The 24,687-nt window shown below is 38.6% G+C and overlaps 1 protein-coding gene across 8 annotated transcripts in view; it reads left to right on the forward strand.

The window, feature by feature from the left end:
* Window positions 1–24,687, forward strand: part of FNDC3B (fibronectin type III domain containing 3B) — a 361,054-nt gene that overhangs the window by 305,191 nt on the left and 31,176 nt on the right. For all 8 annotated transcript variants that reach the window (XM_031009318.3, XM_063704357.1, XM_055381469.2 and 5 more), the window contains 4 exons: window positions 1,623–1,736; window positions 2,515–2,664; window positions 8,085–8,365; window positions 17,789–18,001. In XM_031009318.3, coding sequence (XP_030865178.1) covers window positions 1,623–1,736; window positions 2,515–2,664; window positions 8,085–8,365; window positions 17,789–18,001 — 758 coding nt within the window. The remainder of the gene's footprint in view (window positions 1–1,622; window positions 1,737–2,514; window positions 2,665–8,084; window positions 8,366–17,788; window positions 18,002–24,687) is intronic.

The following is a 24,687-nucleotide window of genomic DNA, read 5'->3' on the forward strand; positions in this document are numbered from 1 at the left end:
GTTTTTGTTTTGTTTCACGTGAAAACTACAGGACTGTCTCCTTCTATTGCTCCATTTGGAGTTGTCAAGTTGAGCTATCAAAAATTGAGAATATATATGTCTATGTTATATCCATAAAGGTGGTTGTGCTTTTTTTCTTTGAAATTGCCAAATGATGTGGATTTAGGGGGAGATGAATAATGAGCAGTGGGAGTCCCAGTAACTGTGAGGCTTTTGGGTGGGCTCAGAGATTGATGAAGCATAAAAGAGGGCAGAAGCGTGTGGGTAAAGCCAGCTAAATGCCCCCTCCAAAGTGCCAGTGGTTTGTGTAGATGGGCTCCATGCAAATAAATAGAATTAATTAATTGATGATTTTTTTTAAAAAAAAAGACAGCCCAACTTGCAGTGACTTTTTGTTTTAAGTGAAAGCAAGTTTATTAAGAAAGTAAAGGAATAAAAGAAGGGCTATTCCTTAGGCAGAGTGCCCGAAACTGGATTTCTCCTAATTCTCCAATAGAAAAGGATTTCAGACACAACAATGATACTTAAGTGAAAACAAAAAAGTCTAAACATTAACGCCTATGCACCTGAACTTATAATCATGTAAGCGAAAAGAAGATGGATAGTGATGAGCACACTGTTGTGTCTACCCCATTCTCTCATCAACTTTTCAGTTACTGTCTGCCACAACAAAGATAAATGTGCAAATGGGCTGGTGTGAGCTGTACTTTTCTCAGCCCTTTCACTGATTTATCCTATAAAGAAACTATCTTCAGCTTGGGTTTATTCCTGTTGTATTAGAAATTAACCATATATATCGCTGTAGTCACCTTCTGAGGTCATTTCAGAGAGCTTCCCCAACTCCCCAGCATCTTTGCATGTTATGTTGGTTTTTTGTTTCCCCCCTCCCCGCCGTCTTTTTTCTCCCATTTTGACAAGGACAGTCATATATTTTGTTAGCCTGGAAAGTTTTTACTCTGCTCCAAACCTTTGAAGTATCAAATATGCCACTATTAAAATGGGTGGTTCAGGTGGCTGTGACTGTCTCAAAGTGTGGTAAGTCTCTGGCAATTCCTGGCTCTGAGCAGTGTGGTCACTGATGGTAAAATCAGGATTGCCGTGGATACCCTTGAATAGGTGAGGTGATGGGAACACACTGAGAAAACATTACAGAAGCATTTGTTTTCAAAATGGAAAATACCGGTAACTAGAAGAAATACCTAGAATTTGATCACCAACAATTCCAAGTATATTTTTATTCATTAAAAATTAAACTGCAGTGGGCATCTGACTTAGTTTTCTTGGATGTCCTCTGAGAAATATGAAAGGAAATTGCCCTGTTTTGTCAAAAATCAGCATATTTTTATTTCATGTCCCAAGAAAGGGAAAATATTTTGTCAACCAACTAATTATTTTCCAATTAAAAAAATGACAGACATCTACTACTCAGGGACTGTATGTAGGAGAAAAACTTACACACATTGAATTGAAAGTGAAAATCATTGGGTAATATTTGTTAATTAGTTGTGTTGATGATGATGTTAGCCTAGCTTTTATTTGGTTATAAGCTTTTGTATGCACACACATTCACAAACACATACAAGCATATATACATACATGTGTGTGCGTGTGTTTTCTTTCAGTATGGTCCCTATTCTGATGTCTCAGAAATTACCACTGCTGCAGGGCCTCCTGGACAATGCAAAGCACCTTGTATTTCTTGTACACCTGATGGATGTGTCTTAGTGGGTTGGGAGGTAAGTCAGGCATATTCTGCATCAACTTCTGTTTCTTCTACTTTACTCCCAAATACAAATACCAATTATAAGGAAGCTGCAAATCCAAAATGCACATATAGATGATTTTTTTTTTTTTTTTTTTTTTTTGCTGTGTATACTATAGTAATCACCCTTGGCACTTGCCACTTGCTTATATTATTTAGGGTTGTGGAAATTTTACCGTAGTCAAAACTGAGAGGAAATGGTTTCTCATGCCTTTCTTTTTGTAAAAAATTTTATTTTATTTTACTTATTTTATTTTTTTGTGTGACAGAGTTTCACTATTGTCACCCAGGCTGGAGGGCAGTGGCGCAATCTCGGCTCACTGCAACCTCTGCCTCCCGGGTTCAAGTGATTCTCCTGCCTCAGCCTTCTGAGTAGCTGGGATTACAGGTGCCCACCACCATGCCTGGCTAGTTTTTGTACTTTAGTAGAGATAGGGTTTCACTATGTTGGCCAGGCTGGTCTCAAACTCCTTATCTTAGGCAATCCACCCACCTCAGCCTCCCAAAGTGCTGGGATTACAGGCATGAGCCACCGCACCTGGCCCTATTTTATTTTTAAATTTCGGAATCTCAAAAAAAAATTTGTGGGTACATAGTAGGTATATATATTTGTGATCGTGCCTTTCTTTTATATGTATTTGAAATATTCTGGGGCATGTTGCTCTTTTTCCCATTTTAGTTAATTGAATACAAGCACAGTAGGGTTCTCTTCTCAGTGGCATTATTAACTACTTCAATTTCTGCCTTTCCAGAGTCCTGATAGTTCTGGTGCTGACATCTCAGAGTACAGGTTGGAATGGGGAGAAGATGAAGAATCCTTAGAACTCATTTATCATGGGACAGACACCCGTTTTGAAATAAGAGACCTGTTGCCTGCTGCACAATATTGCTGTAGACTACAGGTAGGTTGACATGATTCAGATGTTACTCACAAGGACTGGTGTCCCATGAAAGACACTTTGGGAAACCCACTCAAAGGCTTGTGGTGGAGGCTGTCAGGAGGGATGGTATGGAAAAAAAGAGTCCGTTTAAATAAAAATACATTTGGTTGTTTTGGTATTTTGCAGTTAATTTCCACTTCTCTAGGAAATTCTGAAACTTAAGAACAAAATAAGATTCTTCTCCATTCTGCTTCTCACCACCCTTGTATCTTGTCTGTTCATCAGTTTGCTGAATAAATGACCCAAGTCCAAGGGAAAGATGACACAGCTCCTTAGGGAAGGAGCCTTCTGTCTCATTCCCCTGAGATGCACATTTCAATGGGAAAGACTCTTAGAACTGGCAAAAGACAGAAAATTATTTTACGAGCTGTTAAATGGAGCCAAAAATAATTTGGACTAGTCTGCATTAGATTACAGGACCCCACCTCCCACGTCCCAGTGACGGTTATCAAGGCTGGTTATCTATAAGCTTCCACTTGGGAGTCCAGATAGAATAACATCAAGAAAAATTGGTTCATAGCCTAACCCCTCAGAGTGACAATAACCATGGGTTTACTTTTATTTTACTCTCTTGGCTATATTATTATTTTTTCTATGTAAAGCCCTAGTCTCTTGAGAAAATAGAGTTCTTTGTCCTCCTCTTTCCATTTGTTCAGTAACATTTCTTGAGCATTATAGTACTTTGTACCAGGATCAAAGGAAGATCAGGAAGAGAGATACAAAGATTAATCAGATGTGGTTGTTGACCTTGAAGAGCTCTGTCTTCACACACATTTAGATTTGAATAGATAAAGAAGCAGAGATGCCAAAGTCAAGTTCCCACCTGATTTAAGTCATGGATCAAATTCGTTATTACAAGTACAACCAATGTCTCTGGTCTCTTTGGAGAAAATATTCGCTTCATAACTTAATTTTTCAGATCAACTGAAGCATTTCTGTTAAATTCAGAAGTCTGCTGTATTTGAAACATTTCTGATTAAACTCTTTTGTTATACACCTTTCTTGCTTCTCGAATGAAGCACCTGGGACATAATTAACCTTTTGACAATGAGTCAGTGTCACAGCAAATTGTCTGATATTTATAATAGTGATGCTGAGTCACTGGGGAAAGGTTAAATTATGTGCCACACTCCTGTTTTTCTATCAAGGCAGGATATAAATAAAGAGCTGTCTGCCACCCCAGTAAAGAGCTTCACTCCATTATGGTTTTTGAGTTTTGATGTTTCTTTAAAATGTTATTATATCTCCTTCTCTTTCAGAGTCTATGTTGTCTTAGCATTGACTTCCCAAAGCTGCATTATAAAAGATACATTAATAAGAATAGTACCTGCATAATCTTGCCTCGTTGTATTAACAGGAGTAGAAATATATTTTCAAAGGTCTGTACTTATTTATAATAAAATGAGTCAGATCTTATGAAGGGAGTACCACTTTTAAAATTACCATTGCCACACTAAAGGACTATTGCCAGGAAAAGGGTCTGTTCAAACTATACCGATTTATTGTTATTTGTGGACCAAATATGAATTATTTTCATTCAACATGATTACAAAGTCAAGTTAAACCCCAATATTTTTTGAATATATAGCACTTAAGAATTTAAATATTGGCCGGGCATGGTGGCTCACACTTGTAATCCCAGCACTGTAGGAGGCTGAGGCCGGCTGATCTCTTGAGCCAGGAGATCGAGACTAGCCTGGACAACATAACAAAACCCCTCCTCTACAAAAAAAAATACAAAAATTAGCCAGGCACCTGTAGTCCCAGCTGCTCAGGAGCCTGAGGCAGGAGGATCACTTGAGCCAGGTCAAGGCTGTAGTGACCTGTGACTGCACCACTGTAGGCCAGCGTGGGCAACAGAGTGAGAGCCTGTCTCAAAAAAATAAAAATTTATTGTAATACCTGTACTGCGTTTTATAGAAATGTGGTGGAACATTTCTTGTTTTGCTCAGGAATTTTTGAATTTTTGTATTTTCAGGACTGTTTTAATTAAGTACCAACGTAATTCCATTCATACGGCATGTTGTATATTATAGGCATACTATTATTTACAAAAAGTTGATTTTGAATTAAATTTCATTTGAAAACTGTTAATAAAAAGTGGTGTAAATCAAGAAATGTTTTCCATAGAGCCAAGCTAGTCAAAAAGAAAGTAGGATCCTGCAGTAAAAAAAGAACATTGGAAGAATTGGTAAGATTCTGATTAGGTCTGTATGTTAATAGTATAGTATCAGCGATAATTTTTTTCTTTTTTTTTTTTTCTTTTTTTTGAGATGGAGTCACGCTCTGTCGCCCAGGCTGGAGTGCAGTGGCACGATCTTGGCTCACTGCAACCTCTGCCTCACGGGTTCAAGCGATTCTCCTGTCTCAGCCTCCCGAGTACCGGGATTACAGGCGCCTGCCACCACGCCTGACTAATTTTTGTATTTTTAGTAGAGATGGGGTTTCACCAGGTTGGCCAGGCTGGTCTCGAACTCCCGACCTCAGGTGATCCACCCGCGTCAGCCTTGCAAAGTGCTGGGATTCCAGGTGTGAGCCACCGTGCCCGGCCACCAGTGATAATTTCCTGGTTTTGATCATTATTCTATAGTTCTGTAACATGTTTCTCTTAGGAAAAGCAGAGTAGGAGATTGACAGAAATTTCTCTGTACTATTTTTGCAACTTTTCTGTAAGTATAAAAGTAGTGCATAATAAAAAGGTGTTTGAAAAAATAGAGAAAATACTATTTTGTTCATAATTTTCCCAGTGGGAAGGAAGGAAGTGTAGCTCCTACTGTTGGCCTGATACTCTGCCAGCATTTTACATATTAACCGATTTAATCTTTACAGTAATTCTATGAATTAGGCATTACTGTCCCCATTTTACAGCTGAGGAAACAAGCCCAGAGAAATTAACTAACCTAAGATCACACAGTTGTTAAATGATGGAATCAAGGTTTGAACTAAGCTCCAACTCTTAAAAGCCATGTTCTTGTCCTTCTGTGATATGGTGATACAAAGCCCTAGTTGATACAAACATTGGGCTCCATGATAGCCTGTTTTTCTGCCCCGTGATACATTTATATCAGTACCAAAATCTCGAAATACATACTTATAAAATAATTTGTGATGTTAAAATTTTTCCAGAAAGAGAGTTGAGGTATTGAGGTATTGTAATGAAACAGAATGTTGCAGTAGAGTTTCAACTGTGATTTAATAGCAAATAAATGCTTTAAGCCTGCTTCTTTGAAATTAACAAAGGAATTATAAGTTTTGTTTTAGACCTTGATTTAAGAGCTCAAACTTAGCTGGGTGTGGTGGTATGTGCCTGTGGTTCCAGCTACTCAGGAGGCTAAGGTGGGAGGATCACTTGAGCCTGGCAAGCAGAGGTTGTTGCAGTGAGCTGAGATTGCGCCACTGCACTCCAGACAGAGACAGACCCTGTCTCAAAAACAAAAAACAAAACAAAACTCAAACTCCTTTAGTTTTGTAGTTCAACCTCATAAGCTGTCCAATAAGCTAAATGAAAACTAAGTTTTAGAGTACATTCACTTTTGTAAGAAAGCTGCCAAATGTTTTTCTCTTTGTAAGAAAGAAAATCTTTTTGATAACATTTATTGAACACATACTCTGTATCAAGTACAGTTGCCAGAAATACAACAGTGAGCCAGACAGGCAACTTTGCCCTCATGTAACTTGCATTCTAATCAGAGGAGTACTATATACTATGTCAGTGATAAGTGTCATGATGTAAAGTACAGCAAAGAAGGGAAATAGGAAATGTGGAAGACCACAGAGGAAGGATTGCAAAGTTGAAATGTGTTCAGAGAGGGCTCGCTGAACAGGTGGCACCTACAGACCTTCTCTCAAATGAAGGTGATTGAGCGAGCTGTGCAGATGTCTGGAGAAAAAGCTTTCTGGACAGGAGGAGCAGCCAAGTGCAAAGGCCATGAGGAGGCAGCAAACTTGGTGTCCCTATGGAGCAGCAGGGAAGACAGTGTAGCTGGAGCAGAGTCAGTAAAGGGGAGAGTAGCAGGCAATGAAGTCACAGTGCTAATGGGTTTTTGAAGGGGAATGGTGGTGAACAGCAGATCATATAGTCCTGTAGGGTTTTGTAAGAACTTCAAAGTTTATTCTGAATAAGATGGAAGCCCACTGAAGGAATTTGAACCAAAAATCTCGATAATCCTGATTGATATTTTCACTGAATCACTCTGATTGCTGTGAATTTAAACTACTGGGCAAGGGCCACATAGATACCAGCTAGGAGGTCATTAGAATAACCAGATGGGAGAGAGAGTAGTTGGACTAGAGTAATACAGGATGTGCTGATGGCCTGGAGAGGGGTATGAGAGGAAGAAAGGTGTCCAGAGATGACTTAGTTATGACTTGAGTGCTCTGAAGGAGGAGGGAAACCACAGGAGATGCAGTCAGGTTTTTGTAAGGAGGGATGGGATGGGGATGAGGAGCTGTGTGGACATTTGAGTTTGAGATGCCTGTTGGACATGCAAGTGGAGATACTCAGTGGTTGAATACAGATACCCTAGACCGGTATTCAAAGCAGGGGTCTGGGCTGCCCATCCAAATTTGGGAGTAGGTTATCAGTGGCGTTTACTCCTTGAGACAAGATGACATCTCCAAAAGTTTGAGTAGAGGTAGAAAAGAGGAGGTACCCAAGTACTGAGGGCTGATACTCACCAGCGTTAAGAGTTCAGGGGATGGTGGCAACCAGGAAAGGTGATTGAGAAGCAGCAGCAGGTAAGGTAGGAGGAGAAATAAGTGTGGCATCTTGGAGACCTAGTGATGAATAGGCATTTGAAAGACCTGGGAGTGATCAAGGTGTCAGCTGTTTCTCTTGGGTAAAGTCAGATGAGCGCTGATGATTGACTTCAGGGATGAGTTTATTATTCATGTGGAAGATAGAAGATGCCTTTTCCTGTTGCTATTCCAGGACAGCTCTAGACCTAAAAGTCAGATGAACTGGATTCCGGTCCCAGCTTTGCCTCTAAATCTGAGGCCTAAGTTATCATCTGACTCTGAGTTCCTGTCTCTGTAAAAGGCGGATAAGAATACCTACCATTTAAGATCTACCACGGGGTTATTATGAAGATCGTGTAAGATGATGTATAAACTGAAATAGGTCATGCAAATATAAAATATTATTTTTAAATTATTTGTCATAAGAAACGATGGTGGCCATATTTTGCTTTAATAATGGAAAAAATGTGGTTAGCATTCTTTGGAAGGTGGTCATCAGATAGTAGACATTTTCTAGGATTTATTTCTACCTGCATATGTGGAAATGTGTACGACTTTAGATTTATTTAATGGCAGCTAACTCAGAGGCATCAAAATGTGCTAATGGTGTAATATGGCCTTTGTGTTGCTGTTCTGTTTTGTAGGCCTTCAATCAAGCAGGGGCAGGGCCGTACAGTGAACTTGTCCTTTGCCAGACGCCAGCGTCTGCCCCTGACCCCGTCTCCACTCTCTGTGTCCTGGAGGAAGAGCCCCTTGATGCCTACCCTGATTCACCTTCTGCGTGCCTTGTACTGAACTGGGAAGAGCCGTGCAATAACGGATCTGAAATCCTTGCTTACACCATTGATCTAGGAGACACTAGCATTACCGTGGGCAACACCACCATGCATGTTATGAAAGATCTCCTTCCAGAAACCACCTACCGGTGAGTGCAAGGGAGTAGAAATCTGCATCAGCACATCAGCACTTGGGGATCTAAGTAAACCTCTCGGGGAAAATGACCAAGTGGATGTCATCTCCCAGCTGTTTCTAAGAGCCCAGATGTCCAGGGTATTGTCTCACCTTGATCCCTCAGGCCAGAAGACCTGTGAAAAAGCCACACTGGTTCAGGGACTCACTGGACGGTTTTGTGTCCACTCTAACCTGCACCTGTCTCTACCCCAGAGTGGACTTGAATGTTCAGAGGACTGACTTGAGGATTTGAGTCCATCTTAAAAGTTTTACCATCATTTAAGATTTCTAAAAGGATGGCATTGGAGATATGTTGACTTTTATTAAACAACCTATAGTTGTTTAATGACTTCTAAAAAAATATCTGGAGCTCAGGGGTTCGACTGAGGGAACACATGTTGAGAATCATTGTTTACTAATTAAATGCCAGGTAACCGTTGAAATTATCAAAAATATCTTCCACGTACCAGAAAGCACCTCAGAGGATAGTTCTGTTATGGAGAAGATGAAATGGTTTAGTAGTGTAGGAACTATGGAAAGGTGAGCTCAGATTTGGATAGTAAAACCTCAAGACCCTATTTAAAAAGTATTTTATGAATGCAGCATAAATAATTTAATTCAGTATTAATATGCCAAGGCTAGTATATTGAGCTGAATGTGAAAAGAAACTCACATTGGGAGAATGCCACCTTTTCCTTATAAGATAGCTTTGAAGATACCATTTTAGACAGTTGGAAATTGAATAGCTTTAGAAAAGGCAAATGTTTGATCTTGGGGAAAAAAAAAAAACTTTAGATAGTCTTTGCTGGCCAATCAATAAATTATAAACTGGACATTACATACTTGATGTAAAAATAATTCATACTTGCTTTTTCTTTTACATCTTGAAGTAGAGGCTGATTTTTCAAAATAATGAATAGGCTACCAAATGAAGGAAAATCAATCAAAACCTTAAAAATTCAAAGTATGTTCAATATCATTCTATAGTAGTTTATTTCTGGTTAACATGTAGGACAGTTTTACATACCCATTTTTGTTTATATACAAATAGAAAAAAATTTCAAATATGAATTATCATATTCAAATTGTTTCCAATTTTAATCCATTGTTCACTAAATCTGAATTACATTTTATGAGTCAGTATTTATCATTTAATAATAGTACATTTTATATTTTATATCATGAAATCATAAACTAAATATTAGGGACCAAGTTCAATTAATATTTTTGCTTGCTAATGTTTATAACTAAGATATTGGTATGCCCGTATCAGTAAATGAGTATTTTTTCAATAAAGAAATATAAACAGTAAAAAAGATAATAATAATTCATACTTAAGACCAACTGGTTTATAGCTTTAGGAATTTTAGTTTCTATAGTACACAATTGGGTATACTGTATAGTATTAATAGAACTCTGGTCAACCCACAGTCTTGTTGTTTTATGTTTCAAAAACATAATTGCAATAATTATAGTGAAATACAAAATGAGTATTTCAAGGAACCAAAGGTATAATTTTGGCCCAATCAACTTTTATTTCACCTTTTTTCTGTCCTATAAATTGGTTAAAATATAAATGAACAGATCATGATGTTCTAGATAAAAACATGTGGAATGAAACATTTTAAGCAGACCATGGAGCTTGGATAAAAGACTTGTTTCTTTTGTTTGATTTTCTTTTTTTTTTTTTTTAAGCCTTCAGCAGTTACATATTGTTCTCATACCAAGCTTATTCTTTCTCTGTGTTGCCAGGACAGGGTTGTACACCTCTCTAGTAAATGTACTAATGCAAAAAAGCTTCTTCAATGGATCAGTCATTTCTCCATGGGTGCTATTATAGCAAACTACCCATTGGCTTGCTGACACACTCTGTAGAAATTTCACTAGAATTACAATACTACTTTTAAAGGCGTTCCTTTAAGTTTATAATTGAGTTAGAAATTGAATGTGTCCTTTAGTTTGAAGGAAAACAGTATTATTAAAAATGAAAACCTAACTTTGCTTTGTGTGCTTCCAGCCAAGTAGTCATAGATTTGGCAAGATAAGAGGGTCATCGGATCACCTGGTATCACCCCTTCCGAGTCCTTGGCTTGAGCATCTTCAGTGACAGGGGCAGTGGTTCTAGCTTCCACTCACCAGGCAGTCCATTCTATTTGTGGAGAAACCTCTCTATATCTAAAATCAACTGCTGACCTTAGAACTTCCTCAACAGCAGTGATTCTCAAAGTGTGGTCCCTGGACCAACAGCATTAGCATCACCTGGGAACTCAATAAAATGCAAATTATCAGGCTCCACCCCAAACCTACTTAATTAGAAAATCTAGGGGTGGGGCCTAGCACTTGGTGCTTTAATTAGTCTTTCAGGAGATTTTGATGCTTATGAAACTTGAAAACCTTGGCCCTAGAGCAGTGATTCTTAAATGTCAGTGTATGTAGGAGTTGCCTGGAGAACCTTTTCAAAATACAGGTGTTTGGAGCCCTACACATGTAGACCGCAGTTGGCCCCAGAGGGGGCCTAAACATCATTACGTTATAATGTCAGCTGTCTCTTATTTAACCATCCCATCATCATTTACACTGTCTTCATTAGCATAGGTTTTCTATAACTGCCTCCATCCTCTTCTTTAAATGTTTTCAGGTTTTTGGTGGCCTCGCTGACGTGCAGTGTCCAGACCTCCAGGAATGGTCTGGTTGGCTGGCTCAGAGCAGACCAGGACTATTGCCTTCCTTGTTCTCCATACTGAGCAGTTAGTGAGGTTGCCTAAGATTACTTTTTTTTAAACAACCTTATTATATGCCTGACTCATACTGAGCTGGCAGGCAACCAAAACTTAAAGTAGATTTGTTTGTTTTGCTCATTTGTACTCCTTTTGCTAAGTAAAAAAGGCTTAAAAATAACATGTATTGAGCCCTCACTATATGGTAAGCACTATGTTAGGCTGCCAAGAAGTGAATCATAAATCATTTTGTCATAACAAGGTGAGATGGGCTTTACTAGGAGACAAGTTCTGAGTAGTTCAGTGGTAGCAGACGAGTCAGACAGCCTTGACTTCAATCCTATCCTTCGTTTATTGTCTCTGCAAACTTTGGGAAGTTATTTAAGTTCTCTGTGCCTCAGTTTCCTGACCATTAAAAAGGGGATAATAATTTTCACTACTTAACAGAGTTGTTGGTTATTTTGATAAGAGGTCAGGTACCTAGTATGGGGCCTGACACATAGTAAATAAATTATCAGAAAATCTGTTGTTAATGTTTGGTAGGGAAGAAATGAACTCAAAGATGGGCTGTGACCAGATTATAGGTAGAGATCTTATCTGTAGAAACCTTATCCTTCAAGGTTTTTTTGCCTCCAGAGCAGGGTATGAGAAGAGCAAGTCTCAGTGCCTGGAGCTGGAATGGTGGCATTGGTGTCAAAGGAGCTTTCAGGAGCAGGAGCTTGGTGGGAGGCCAGTTCCGACTCCTTCTCCAGGAAGCCTTCTATGAATAACTTTACTCTGAGCCCATCTTTTCCCCACCAAAAGGGATTTTCGTTGTTTGCTATTATTTCGTACTTAAGACATTTTCTGATGATTATTCTCTTCTTTCATGTTTTTCTTAATTAGATGATAATCTAGGGCAGGGGTGTTGTAAAAGCCAGCCCATCTTTTGCTTCTCAGGCCTCTCCTACCCTAGCCCTTTACCTGCAGGCCGTCTCAGTCTCCCTCACACCCACACTCTTGACATCCTGAGCTCTGAGATGGCCAGTCCTGATGAGGGAAGTCTTCCCAGCTAAGGATGGTTTGTTTCGAAAGTCATTCTTCTTTTAATATATTTTGTAGTAGAAATTTGATTATGTATATGTATATATATAAAGTGCATTGTAGAAGGCTATGATCTTCTAAAGCAGGAGTGTATTTGCATGTAAAATTTAGTCCTTTAATAGTGGATTTTTAATCAAAATTTATAAAGAATGTGGTTCTTTGATTTATTTGATTTGTTTAATCAATAATATTAGTATATTGATGGAATTGCAGACTCCTGGAAACATGAAGAGATTTTTCACATCAGCCTAGCCAAGAAGAATTTGCTTGGGATTACATTACTTCTCCAAATTGGAAAGGAAAATGCTACTTCCCTTGTACTTAACTTGCAGAGCTGAAGATTTTTTAAACTGACATAATGCAAATTAAACAAAACAAAGAGACCTGCAGATTTTATCTAAGTTTCAAGATTAGCATGTTACTTGAGCTAAAGAGAAAACTTCTCAAGTTTGGGTTTTGGATAGACTCTAATTAATAAAACTTAAAGTTTAGTTTTTATTTTCTGAGGTGAATTCTTGGAGTGGTTCCTCAGGTTAATGTTTGTTTTGCCCATTAGTCCAATGTCACCTTTCACTGGAATTAGGAAATTATTTTCACATACTGTGTTTTTCACCCTAAACCAAAACAAACAGTAACTGCCTTAGTCCTCATTCAGCTGTCTCAGCCTCCTGTGCTCAGAGGCCTTAATATTTTCCCCAGAATGCAACAAGACATCATCTCATTCCATTTTATCAGTTCCTCAGTTTTTTTTTCAATTTTGAATGTTACATCATCATTAGAAATAATTAATGTTAGTTCAGTGCATCAGCTGTACACGTAAATGTTCATGTATTTTCGCTGAAACAAAATGTGTTTTTGTAAAAATGTAGGATAGGTTGAATTGAGTATTTTAGAATCTAGGTAGTTGATTTCAGGGCCAGATGCTGTTTAAATAATGTGAAGTAAATTTGTTGACTCTTCTAAATGCCTGCTTCCTTGGCAGACGGTCATTGTTGAACTGAAAGTGTGGTTTGAATTAAAAATGGTCATTTGGTAGGATTTGTAGCCGTATTTGGCCCTTGTTACGATATAAGAGTATGGTGTGCCAGACACACAGGCCTTTGCACCTAAAGGGAGTTCTGTTCACGCCTGGATCTAACATGTGTCTGACATGACCTAGCTGAGCTGCAGTTTCTTCAGTTGTGAAGCAGACAAAGTAGCTCCTACCTTATGGAGTCAGCATAGAAATCAGAGATGATATTGTAGATGTCAAACCTAGCTTTCAACCCCTAGTAGTCACTCTGTCATTTAGATCAAGTTATTTAACCTCTCTGCATTTAACTTTGATTTCCTCATCTCTAAAGGCAGATGTAATAGTAGTTCCCACTCTGTAGTACATTTTCTGGAACAGAGCAAGTTCTCAATGTGTGTAGTGATGGTTGCCATTGTTGTTTTCTTCAGTTCCTGAGATCTTTGTCTCACTCTCACCTTGCTGCGGATGGCCTAGAAAGAAGCCCATCCTTTCAGCTGTTGCTGAGTCCTTGGCCATCACTTGGAGGAAGTGAGATCAGCAAGTTACTCATGTTATAAAGTGAGGTGGTGTAATAGTGCAGCCGCAGTGAAGACCTGCCCCTGTGCCAGCACTGTTGGGATGGCGTGACACTCTCAAAGAAGTCATCAGGATAATGACTCCAAAAATTAACACTTGAAAGTTTGCTAGTGCTTTTGGCCGCCTTGAATCCTCTCCTGATTTTACTGTGGAGTATAAAATATTAAAAATTGGAAAGTGCTTCTTACATCCCTTATCTTAGTTAAGTAATCTTCTTTGTAATTGCAGAAAAAAGTCACTGTCCCCAATTTATAGATAAGGAAGCTGTTACTTAAAAGTGTTCAATAATTTCACCAAGGTCTCCAAATTGATGAGCAGGATTCCCAAAGAGGCTACACTGCTAAAGAGTGTTAAATGCTACCACAGTTTTCTTGGTGGTGGTGGTGGTGGTGGTGGTGGTGGCGGCAGTGGTGTGTGTTAAGGCTAGGATTATATGCCTAGGAGATACTCAGTGAAAGATTAGAGAACCCTAGAGCTAAAGATACAAAGAGCCTAGTACTTACCAAAATACTAGGGAGGCTTAGAGGAAGTAAATGAATTTACAACAGAAGCCAAAAATCAAATCTAAATTTTTTTTATATCTTGATACTTGTATCTTCTAAACTATTTTTAAATTCTTATAAGTGATTTAAATCTCTTAGCATTTTTTTTCTTGAGTATAGAATAGAACAACAATCTTAAGGAACTCATTACCTCATTTTCTTTTGTGTATTAAAGTAGCTAAGAGCTATTCAGGTGGCGCAGAGCAAAGGGTAGGATCACCTAGAATACAAGGTGAGCCAGCAGATGGCAGAAAGGATCTTGGCCTCTGGAATCTAGGAATGTTTGTACCTAGAGTAAACGGAAGGAATGGTGGTTTGGACACTGGAAGGACCTTAATATAAACCTTGTAGGTGAGGAAATGTGTTACACTGTTGAAGAAAGACTAAAACTTAATGTCCGGCTTAATTTCCTTTTCCTGAGAAGGGAAAGAGGGTAGTAATTTCTACCATCATGATGACTGCCTTTTTAAAAAGATTTTTCATTTCCAGTTGCTGAAAAATATGTTACATTCCAATCATAGAAAGAAACTCTTCTATTAATACCATAAAGCAATCTTATAAGACTCATATGGGAGGCAAGGAAGAGTTCTAGTCTTTCAGTGTTATACCGAGAGACTTATATTGCTTTATGTACAAAAGACTTGATGCAGCCCCAGTGTAATAGAATCTGGGAAAAGTAAGGCCCTTTGTAATGGAGTTTTTGCTCTGCTTTATCAGAGATGAGTATTTACTACGTTCCAAACTATGAGGAGATATTTATCTAGTTTTAGGTGATTACAAGTAGAGCTGCTGTAAACATTTGTGTGCAGGTTTTTGTGTGAACATAAATATTAATTTTTCTAGAGTAAATAAATACCTGGGATTGGGATTGCTGGGTCATGTAATAAGTATATATTTAAAAGGCAACTGTTTTCCTATGTGGTGATGCCAGTTTTCATTATCACTAGCAAAATAGGAGAGTTCCAGTTGTACCTTATCCCTGCCAGCACTTTTTTAACATAATGGTATTACATTGCGAATTTAGTTTGCATTTTTCTAACGGCTAATGATGTCAAACATGTTTTTGTGTCCTTATTTGCCATCCGTATTCCCTCTTTGGTGGAGTGTCTATTCTAGTCTTCCGCCCATTTTTAATGGATTATTTCCTTAACTGAGTTTTGGGAGGTCATTGTACATTCTGGTTACAAATCATTTGTCAGATGTAATATTGGCACATACATTCTTCCAGTCTCTAGTTGTTTTCATTCTCTTAGCAGTGCAAAAGTTTCAAATTTTGATGAAATCCAGTTTTTTATTTTTTTCTTGTATGTAAGATCATGCTTTTCATGTCATATCCAAAAACTCTTTACTTAATTCTAGGTAGTAGATTTTCTTCTGTGTTTTCTTCTTAAAAGTTTAATATTCTACATTTAGATCTGTGGTCCCTTTTGAGCAAAGTTTTGTGTAAGGTGTGAGGTTGAAGCTGAGGTTTATTTTCCTCCTATTGATATCCAATTATTTCAACACCATTTGTTGAAAAGACTGTCTTTTCTCCATTGGATTGCTTTTGCACCTTTGTCAGAAGTCAATTGGCCCCGTTTGTGTAGGTCTATTTCTGGAGTCTCTGTTCTCTTGTATTGATCTAGGTGTTCTTCTCTTCACTGGTACCACACTCTCTTGATTACTGTAGCTTTATACTAAGTCCTAAAATCAGGTAGTGTGATTCTTCAAACTTTATTCTTATTTTTAAATTTTGCATTAGCTATTTTAGTTCCTTTGCCTTTCCACATCACTTTATTTTTTTAATGTATAAAGAAAAGAGATTTGTTTGGCTTATAATAAACTGTAGGCTGTACAAAACCTTTGGTTCTGTAGGCTGTACAAAAAGTGTGGTGCCAGCATATGCTTCTAATGAGCCCTCAATAAACCTTTAATTATTCAGTCCTCCTAGGCCTCTGGAGGAGAGGGTCCATGTCTCCAAGGTTTGTGAAATGCCCTTTAAGGGCTTTTCCCCATTATCTTGAATATTAGTACCAGGCTGCCTTTTAATCCTGCTCATCTCTCTAGCAAGTGGTTGCTCTACAGACTGCATTGATTCTTCTCCTGAAAGTACTCTTTCCTTCTCTACCACATGGCCAGGCTGCAAATTTTCTAAATTGTTACTCTGCTTCCCTTTTAATTATAAGTTCTAACTTTAAGTCATTCCTTTGCTCCCATATCTGATCATAGGTTGTTAGAAGCAGCCAGGTCACCTCTTGAACACTTTACTCTTAGAAATTTATTTTGCCAGATACCCTAAGTTATCACTCTTAAGTTCAGCCTTCCACAAAGCCCTAGGACGTGGAAACAATGCAGCCAAGTTCTTTGCTCCAGTTCCCAAAAGTTCCTCATTTCCATCTGAGACCTCCGCAGCATGGCCTTCACTGCCCATATTTCCATCAGCGCTTTGGTCATGACCACTTAATCAGTGTCTAAGAAGTTCCAGACTTTCCTGTCTTCTTCTGAGCCCTCCAGACTCTTCCAGTGTCTGCCCATTACCCACTTCCAAAGCCAATTCCACATTTTCAGGTGTCTTTATAGCAACCCTCTACTACTCAATACCAATTTTCTTTTAGTTCATTTTGTGTTGCTCAAACAATTCTCCCACCACAACCTCCCAAGTACTGGGACCACAGGCATGTGCCACTATGCCCACTAAATTATTTTTTTGTAGAGATGGAGTCTCACTAGGTGGCCCAGCCTGGTCTCAAACTCCTGGACTCAGGCAATCCTCCTGCCTCGGCTTCTCAAAGCGCTGGAATTACAGGTGTAAGCCACTGCTCCTGGCGTAAAATAACATTTTATATATACATTTTAACTCTTCGATTTTAAATTCATGGATGATTAAGGTAATATGTTTCTTATCCATAACTCTGTGCTGCACATAGCAAACATCCAGCTAAGATTTTTGCACATCTGGACGCCATCCCATTACTAACAATATCTGCATGCTTGGCTCTAGATAAGGACTTGCAGAGATTGTTGGATGAGGCTGGCAAAAGGGAGACATGAAATGTCCTGTTGATGAGTTGTCCTTTGTTTTTGACTCTGAAGGAGACTCATTTGTTCCCCCATTTCATTTACTCTTGATAGCTCACCTTCTTCCAAAACTGACCATGAGGTAGCTAAAGGGCAGCTAGGACAAAATATAAAAGCGTATCTTTAGGATATCTTCCCTGAGACAACAAACCTATTTTTTTTTAATTAAAGAAGTAAGAGATATCTTGCTACCGTGCTTTTTTGCTATTTTTTTTTTAAATGGAGACTATAGTCTGTCCACTGAGCAACCCCGTGCTTCTATTTCTCTTGAGTTACTTTAACTTGTTTTTCTTCATTCTATGTTATTGCTTTAGGGACAAGTAATAAATACTATGCTCAATGTTTATTTCGAATGAAGAATTGCTGCTGCTTTAACCTGCATTGTCTGTATTTTTTTTTCCTTTCTCTAGGATCAGAATTCAGGCTATAAATGAAATTGGAGCTGGACCATTTAGTCAGTTCATTAAAGCAAAAACTCGGCCATTACCACCCTTGCCTCCTAGGCTAGAATGTGCTGCTGCTGGTCCTCAGAGCCTGAAGCTAAAATGGGGAGACAGTAACTCCAAGACACATGCTGCTGACGACATGGTGTACACACTACAGCTGGAGGACAGAAACAAGAGGTGAGGTGGGGGTGAGGATGCTCCTGAAGCTTCTGGAGCTTTGGCTTGCGGGATGAAATCTCAATTGTACATTTTTATTTGCTTGCACTAAGACCCTCTTCCTTCTTGTTCAGAGGCTTCCTTTGACTTGAGCCCTGCATTTTATACCCGGAGTTGTTCCCTTTATTCTCCATTTGGAATTTCTAAACATTCTAAAGATCCTGATTTCCCTACATAGCATAATATGCACTTTTTTTTTTTCCTTTCATCAAGCCAGATAATGGAGAGAAAGTATCTAAAGAAAATTGTCAAATTCAAGTTCACACTATGTAATAGCATTATATTAGTCATGAGTGCAGAGGGAAATAAGACCCAGGAAGAGATGTTACCTCTTTAAATATTCAGTAACCATCAGGACAAACATGTTTACCAATGTGAAATAGCTGTGGGTGATGTACAGATGGGGACTGTACTCTGTAACTATGGGCAATGCAATATCAAATTAACCAGAGCAAATAGGAGATTCTTCATAAAACTCCATACCCAGGAAACACTCTTGGCTGTCAAAATCAAATGTAGCCTTTCATGTAGTATTTGTTTAACCTAACTTCATTTCCTCTGAAAATGTCCGATCAGAAGACAGCCAAACTGTATTTAGAAATAATCCAATGTCAAGCAAAAGTTAATGGTGACAGAATGTTCTGTTACCAAAAGTCCTAATCAGAGAATCAGGTAAAGGGAATGGGAGATCACCATAAAACCAAAACAACCAAAATGTTGCTACTTCCCTGCTTACCTGCTGACACACAAAACCAGTGTCAGGATAGAAGCATTTCTGTTATTTCCTTTTATGCATGATACTGTTCTGTTCCTTCACATATGGAACCCATTCTAGTTACACGGAAAACCCTGTCCCAGTCTCCACCCCCTACTCTGCAGTCAAGCACTTTGATGGATTTCAGTACAGTGGAGTCCTGTGGGCCTTCAGTGGAGACCAAGATTAGAAATCACATAAGACCCTACCTCTAGGAGCATAATATCAATTTTTAAAATGGCCATAGAACATTAGTGTCAGAGGAAAAAAGTGCTTTGGGAGTTTGAAGGAGGCAGAGACCATCTGGTTTAAAAGATCAGGAAAGATTTCTTTAAAGAGGTGACATTTGAGCTTGACTTTGGAGGACCTGGCAAACCTGGTAATTTTTATGACAGAACAAAAAGTGATTATCCTCTTGGAAATTAGTTCTAGTGAAGAGAACACAGGGGAGGTAAAGCTTCTTTTGATAGGTTCATGAAAGATAAATTCATATTCACTGATACACAAGATCATTCATCTTATTGTGCTATATGTGCCTTCGGATGTGTTTTCATGGGCTTTTTATTTTACTGGCTAGGGACGACTCAACAGGAGAGGGCTGGCAAGAACAGCAATTGTGAACTAACAGAAATCACAATCCATGTATAAAAAAACTAGCATTGGGGGAAATTTTTAAATGTCTTTTCATTTTTTCCCAGGCCTGTGGCTTCCGTTGGTGGTAAATCCTTAGAAAATAGCTTCTAGTTGTGCTGTTTTAGAAAAAAGTGAAGCACAGAAAAGTTGTTGAAAGTGGTAGCTAGCTGAGTTGGGATAAAGGCCAGTGCCTCCCAATTCCCCATGCCCTGCCTCCACTGCCGTCTTAGAAATGTGGGAAGTGAAGGCTCTGCCCCAAGGGCACCCCCTCTTGCTGCAATCCTGCCCTGTGTGGGGCAGCAGCCCACTAGTGCCTCATAGGGAGAACTATACAAATGTGTAGTCTGATCCAAGGTTTTCCATGACACGGTGGCTCCTGGGCAAAGAACAAAAGCTCCCCAAGCACTTTTCCAAATGAGGTTGCTGGCATGAGGCATTTAAATATGCCAGACAAAAAACAGTGCAGAATCTAGTAATCAATACATGTTGTTTCTTCCCCCCTCAAAAAGCCCAAGGCTTGCCTAATCAAATAAATGACTTGCCTAAATTTAAATGGCAATTTAAGAAAACTTCACATTAGGAACAGTATTTTTCTTAATTACAGGAGCTAGAGTCCAAATTTATCTTTTTAAATTAGATTTGTCAATGCTCTCAGAAAGTTATTAAAGTGATGGGAATATAGAGCATAATAAATTCTCATTCTATTTGTGAATAATTTTCCTGAGATTTAATAGAATGAAAACAGCCTAATTTTAGTTTGAAGATGACCTTCCTCAGTGTCTTGAAACTGAACTCTTGTAGTGAGTGGCCTTTTGAATTCAAGCCTTTAACTTTGGATCTTGGCACATGGGTATCAAGGAGAAACAATTTGAGTTGGATACATCATAATACTTTTTATTAGCATAGCCTTTGTCAATCTAGCCTCCTCAAGGTTCTTTAGGACCTGGCTTCTGCAATTGAAAAGAACAGTGTCTTCCTCCCAAAGGGCAGCTGTCTTTTTCATTGAACTTGTTGCTAGAGGAGCTTCTAGTTGTAAAGCACATACTCTTTAGCGTATGTGTTAATTTCATTAACCACCAGTAAGTTCTTCTTATGCATGTGGCCAAAATAATGATATATCCCGCTTGTGGGCAAGGTGAGAACTATAGATAGGCTTGTTATTTTACTTTACTTTCTTACCTGCAGGCTCTCAAAGATATTTTTTCTCCTTAAGTTTGAGCGTATTTCATGTAAATAAAAGGGATCCCAAAGAGCATCTTGCGTGAACCCTTGGCTCAAGACAACCCAACCTAAAATTCATCTAGATCACCTGGACTTTTATGTTGAAAGGATTTTTCCCCCAGAATAGGACGTTTGTTTCCCATCTATTCTGGCTTACAATACTGAAGAGTCCCAGTCCATATTTATGAAGGAAGCAGCCTTAAAGTGTTACCATGAACACTTTATAAGCAGGCATTGTGGGCCTTTGAAAAGAAAGCTGCTGATGTCTGAGTGTTATGGGAGTCCTAGCCAGCTGTTTAAGTGTTCTTCTTAACACTTAAGTATATTTTGTAACAGAAGAAAAATGAAAATTAATATATCTGCGCTTCATAATTATCATATTAAAGAGTTGAGTCGATTTTAGCAACTAAACTATTGCTCTCCAAATTTCCTTAATTCATTAAACAAAGGGGTTAAACTAGAAGACGATCTCTGATATCCTTTCACCTTTTTACCTTAAGGCAACAAATCTTTGTAGAGTATTTGTGAATTAAATCCTTTATGAAAAGGTGTCCCTTGTAAATGATTGGGGCATGTTGCCTCTTTTCCTTCATATTTTTAGCTTCTGCTATTCATAAGAAAATAAGAAAAATACTAACTTCCCTTAAGAGTAACTACTTAATGTCCAAAAACCCCTCAGGTTCTGCAAGTATGATGCACTGATTTATGATGTTTATTTATATACCTCTCAGAAAATTTGAAATGACCAAGAGATTTACAAATGCAATGTTCAGCCAAAAATGTTTTTAACATTCTAAAGGATACTTATATTTTTATTGTTGTTGTTTTGTTATTGTTGTTGTTGTTTTTACAGCCTCCCTCCCAGGAAACTTGGATTTATTGCATGCCTACAGGAGCGCTAAGCATTGAGAGCTTTGTCTACATTATTTAGTTCTTGAGTAAAAAGGGAAACATTTTCTAGAAAGTAGGGTTTGTACCAAAGCCTTCTACCATTTAGGTGAAAAAAAAAAAAAACATTGTTTCTGATAAGTTGAATTGATTTCAACTGACAATTATTGGAGTTTTATATGTCAAATAGAGGCACTGCTTAAGTATTAGATGGACAAAGATGACTAAGATCCCTGCCCTTAAGGAACTCACAGTCTGGTGGGTAATGGTAGGACACAGATGCTTTAAAGCAAATTATGATGTGGAAGGCCTAAAGATTGACACATGCACAAGGTATAGAGGGAAAATTGAAGAATGACATCTAAGGTAGGCTTAAAATCAAATGAACACTTCTTAGAAAAGATGACAGGTTGAGTGAGTCTTAAAAGGATGCCAGTCTTGTAACCTCATGCCTGGGGAGCATTGGGATGGAGACTAGTGATGAAGACTTGGGATAGGATGGAAATTACAGGCAAAACCTCCGAAGTATAGAAAGGTGCCCTGAGTCTTTCTCCAAGTAACTGTCTCTATTTTGTTATTTTCAGACCTGGTGCTTTCTTTCCCCTTAGGTTTGGGCATGTTTCATGTAAATAAAAGGGATCCCAAAGAGCGTCTTGCCCAAACCCTTGGCTCAAGGCAAACCAACCTAGAATTCATCTAGATCACCTGGACTTGCTATGTTGAAAGGATTCTACCCCCTGGGATAGGACATTTGTTTCCCATTTATTCTGGCTTATGATACTGAAGATTCCCCATCCATATTTATGCAGGAAGCAAGCCTTAAAGTAGTGCTTCATATTTATAGAACTAAGTTCATTTCAATGATAAGATTATGATCATTCAATCATTGATTTTTTTTTTTCTTGAATTACTACTATGTGCTGGGTCTTATGAGGTATGTGGACTATCTATGAGAGCTTATCTTGCTGAGGGAGATAAATTAACATCAAACAATAAGCAGACAGTAAAACAGACAGCAGACAGCAAAACAAAAATTAGATTAGTTTGGCCTTAGAGTGATTAAGTCTATTATTCTTAACAGATCCAGCACAGAAGATATGAATGTCTTTGGTTCCCGTGTTATACAAGAAAAATATATCTCCAAAGTAAACATTTCCATAAAGCTGCATTAACCTCATACAGGCACTAGAATAACAGGATCAGCTTGTGCATTTTAAGATTGTAGCACTGTGCCGATGACTTTGAAGATGCGTTTATCTGTGTTAAATGAAATGTTATGCTGCCCTAACAGAATCGGAGTTGATGCTGCTTCCTGTCCTGACCCCTGTGGGTCTATGTTCCCTGATAATTTTACACAGCACTGAGGCGGGAAGAACGTAAATTCCAGGAATGCATTTGTGGTTAATCTGTTGTTGAGGTTTAGTCAGATAGCCAGTGTTTTATAAACCAAGCCTCCCATGAAATTGGGCTGCAGGAAGAGGGATCTAATAGAGCAGATAATTACCACTTGCTCTCCATTAACTCAGCCCTTGTGCCCATGATGCTTTTCCTTTTGGCCAGCAAAATTGGAGTGGCTTTGTCATGTTTACAGGGAGCCTGCCTGTTGGCTATTAGAGAGGGATAGAAAGAATCTGCATATAGAAACCCTGAAAGAATACACACTAGGCAACTAATAAAAATGGTCGGGAACCTGAGCAGCATAGTGAGACCCTTTCTCTAAAACAATTTTTAAAAACTTAGCCAGGCATGGAGGCACACACTGGGTCCCAGCTACTCCGGAGGCTGAAGTGGGAGGATCGCTTGAACCTAGGAGTTTGAGGTTGCAGTGAGCTGTGATCGCACCACTACACTACAGGTTGGGCAACAGAGTGAGACCCAGACTCAAAAAAAAAAAAAAAAAAAAAGTCTGGAATATATGGGCACTGAGGAGGTGTGAGCTTTCTCAGCATATGCCTATTATAGAACGAACTCCTGCTTACATTTGTCAGACCATGTTGCCGAATTAAATGAAACAGACGTGAGGCAGCCAGCTCAGGGCCAGGCCCTTAAGAAACCCTCAGGATTTGTTTCCAGTGCTTCTCTAACTAGTCCCCGATCCATATAATCATCATTGTTTGATAAATGACATTTTCATATTACATCCACCATCAGGCTATCATGATTCTCGACATGGGTATCAAATCTCTGTTGAAATCTCAGAACTGTTGCTGGGTTTCTAGGTGACTAGAGGCATATCCCTTCACTTCTTTTTGCCTTAATTTCCCCTACTACAAAATGCAAATAATGATAGCTGTCTTCAGTCCTTAATTGTTGGGGAAAAAAAGATTTTAGAAACATTTTTGGCCAGATGCAGTGGCTCATGCCTGTAATCCCAACACTTTGGAAGGCCGAGGCAGATGCGTCACCTGAGGTTAGGAGTTCAAGACCAGCCTGGCCAACATGGCGAAAACCCGTCTCTACTAAAAATACAAAAATTAGCCTAACATGGTGGCAGATGCCTATAGTTCCAGCTACTCAGGAGCCTGAGGCAGGAAAATTGCTTGAAACTGGGAGGCAGAGGTTGCAGTGAGCCAAGATCGTGCCACCGTACTCCAGCCTGGGTGACAGAGCAAGACTCCATCTCAAAAAAAAGAAAGTAACATTTTTGTTTCTTAGAAAAGGAGCATAACAATTTAGCCTTTGAAACCGAGTAGCTTAGTCAATCTTAGGCTAAAATATCCAGGCACAGACAGAGGTGAGAGGTGGCAAATGAACTATTTGAGATCTTAATTGGACCAGAAATAGAAGTCAGATTACAGTTTTACCTCTCATTTACTAAAAACAAAAATAACAGAATGGAATTAGATAGCATTTTTTTCAGGTTGAAACAAGGCCACTAAAACATTAGTAGGCAAATAGAAATTTGGAAAACTCTGGAAAGAGTATCCTTGAAGATTTCACTGCATATACTTGAAAGCAAAGTAGGAGAGTGGGAGATTGCAAGCTTTTCAGGTGGTCTTTAGAAATTCTAGTCATCCTTTTTTTAAATGTAGATAAATCTCCATTTTAATACATTAATGTCTAAAGTACTAAAGTATACCAAAAAAAAAGATTTTTTTTGTTTTATTCCTTTATTCTTTGTAAAGAATTTCCACCATCAGTAGGTATAGTG

The sequence above is a fragment of the Gorilla gorilla genome, chromosome 2, assembly GCF_029281585.2.
Source record: "Gorilla gorilla gorilla isolate KB3781 chromosome 2, NHGRI_mGorGor1-v2.1_pri, whole genome shotgun sequence".
In the NCBI taxonomy this organism is placed as follows: domain Eukaryota; kingdom Metazoa; phylum Chordata; class Mammalia; order Primates; family Hominidae; genus Gorilla; species Gorilla gorilla.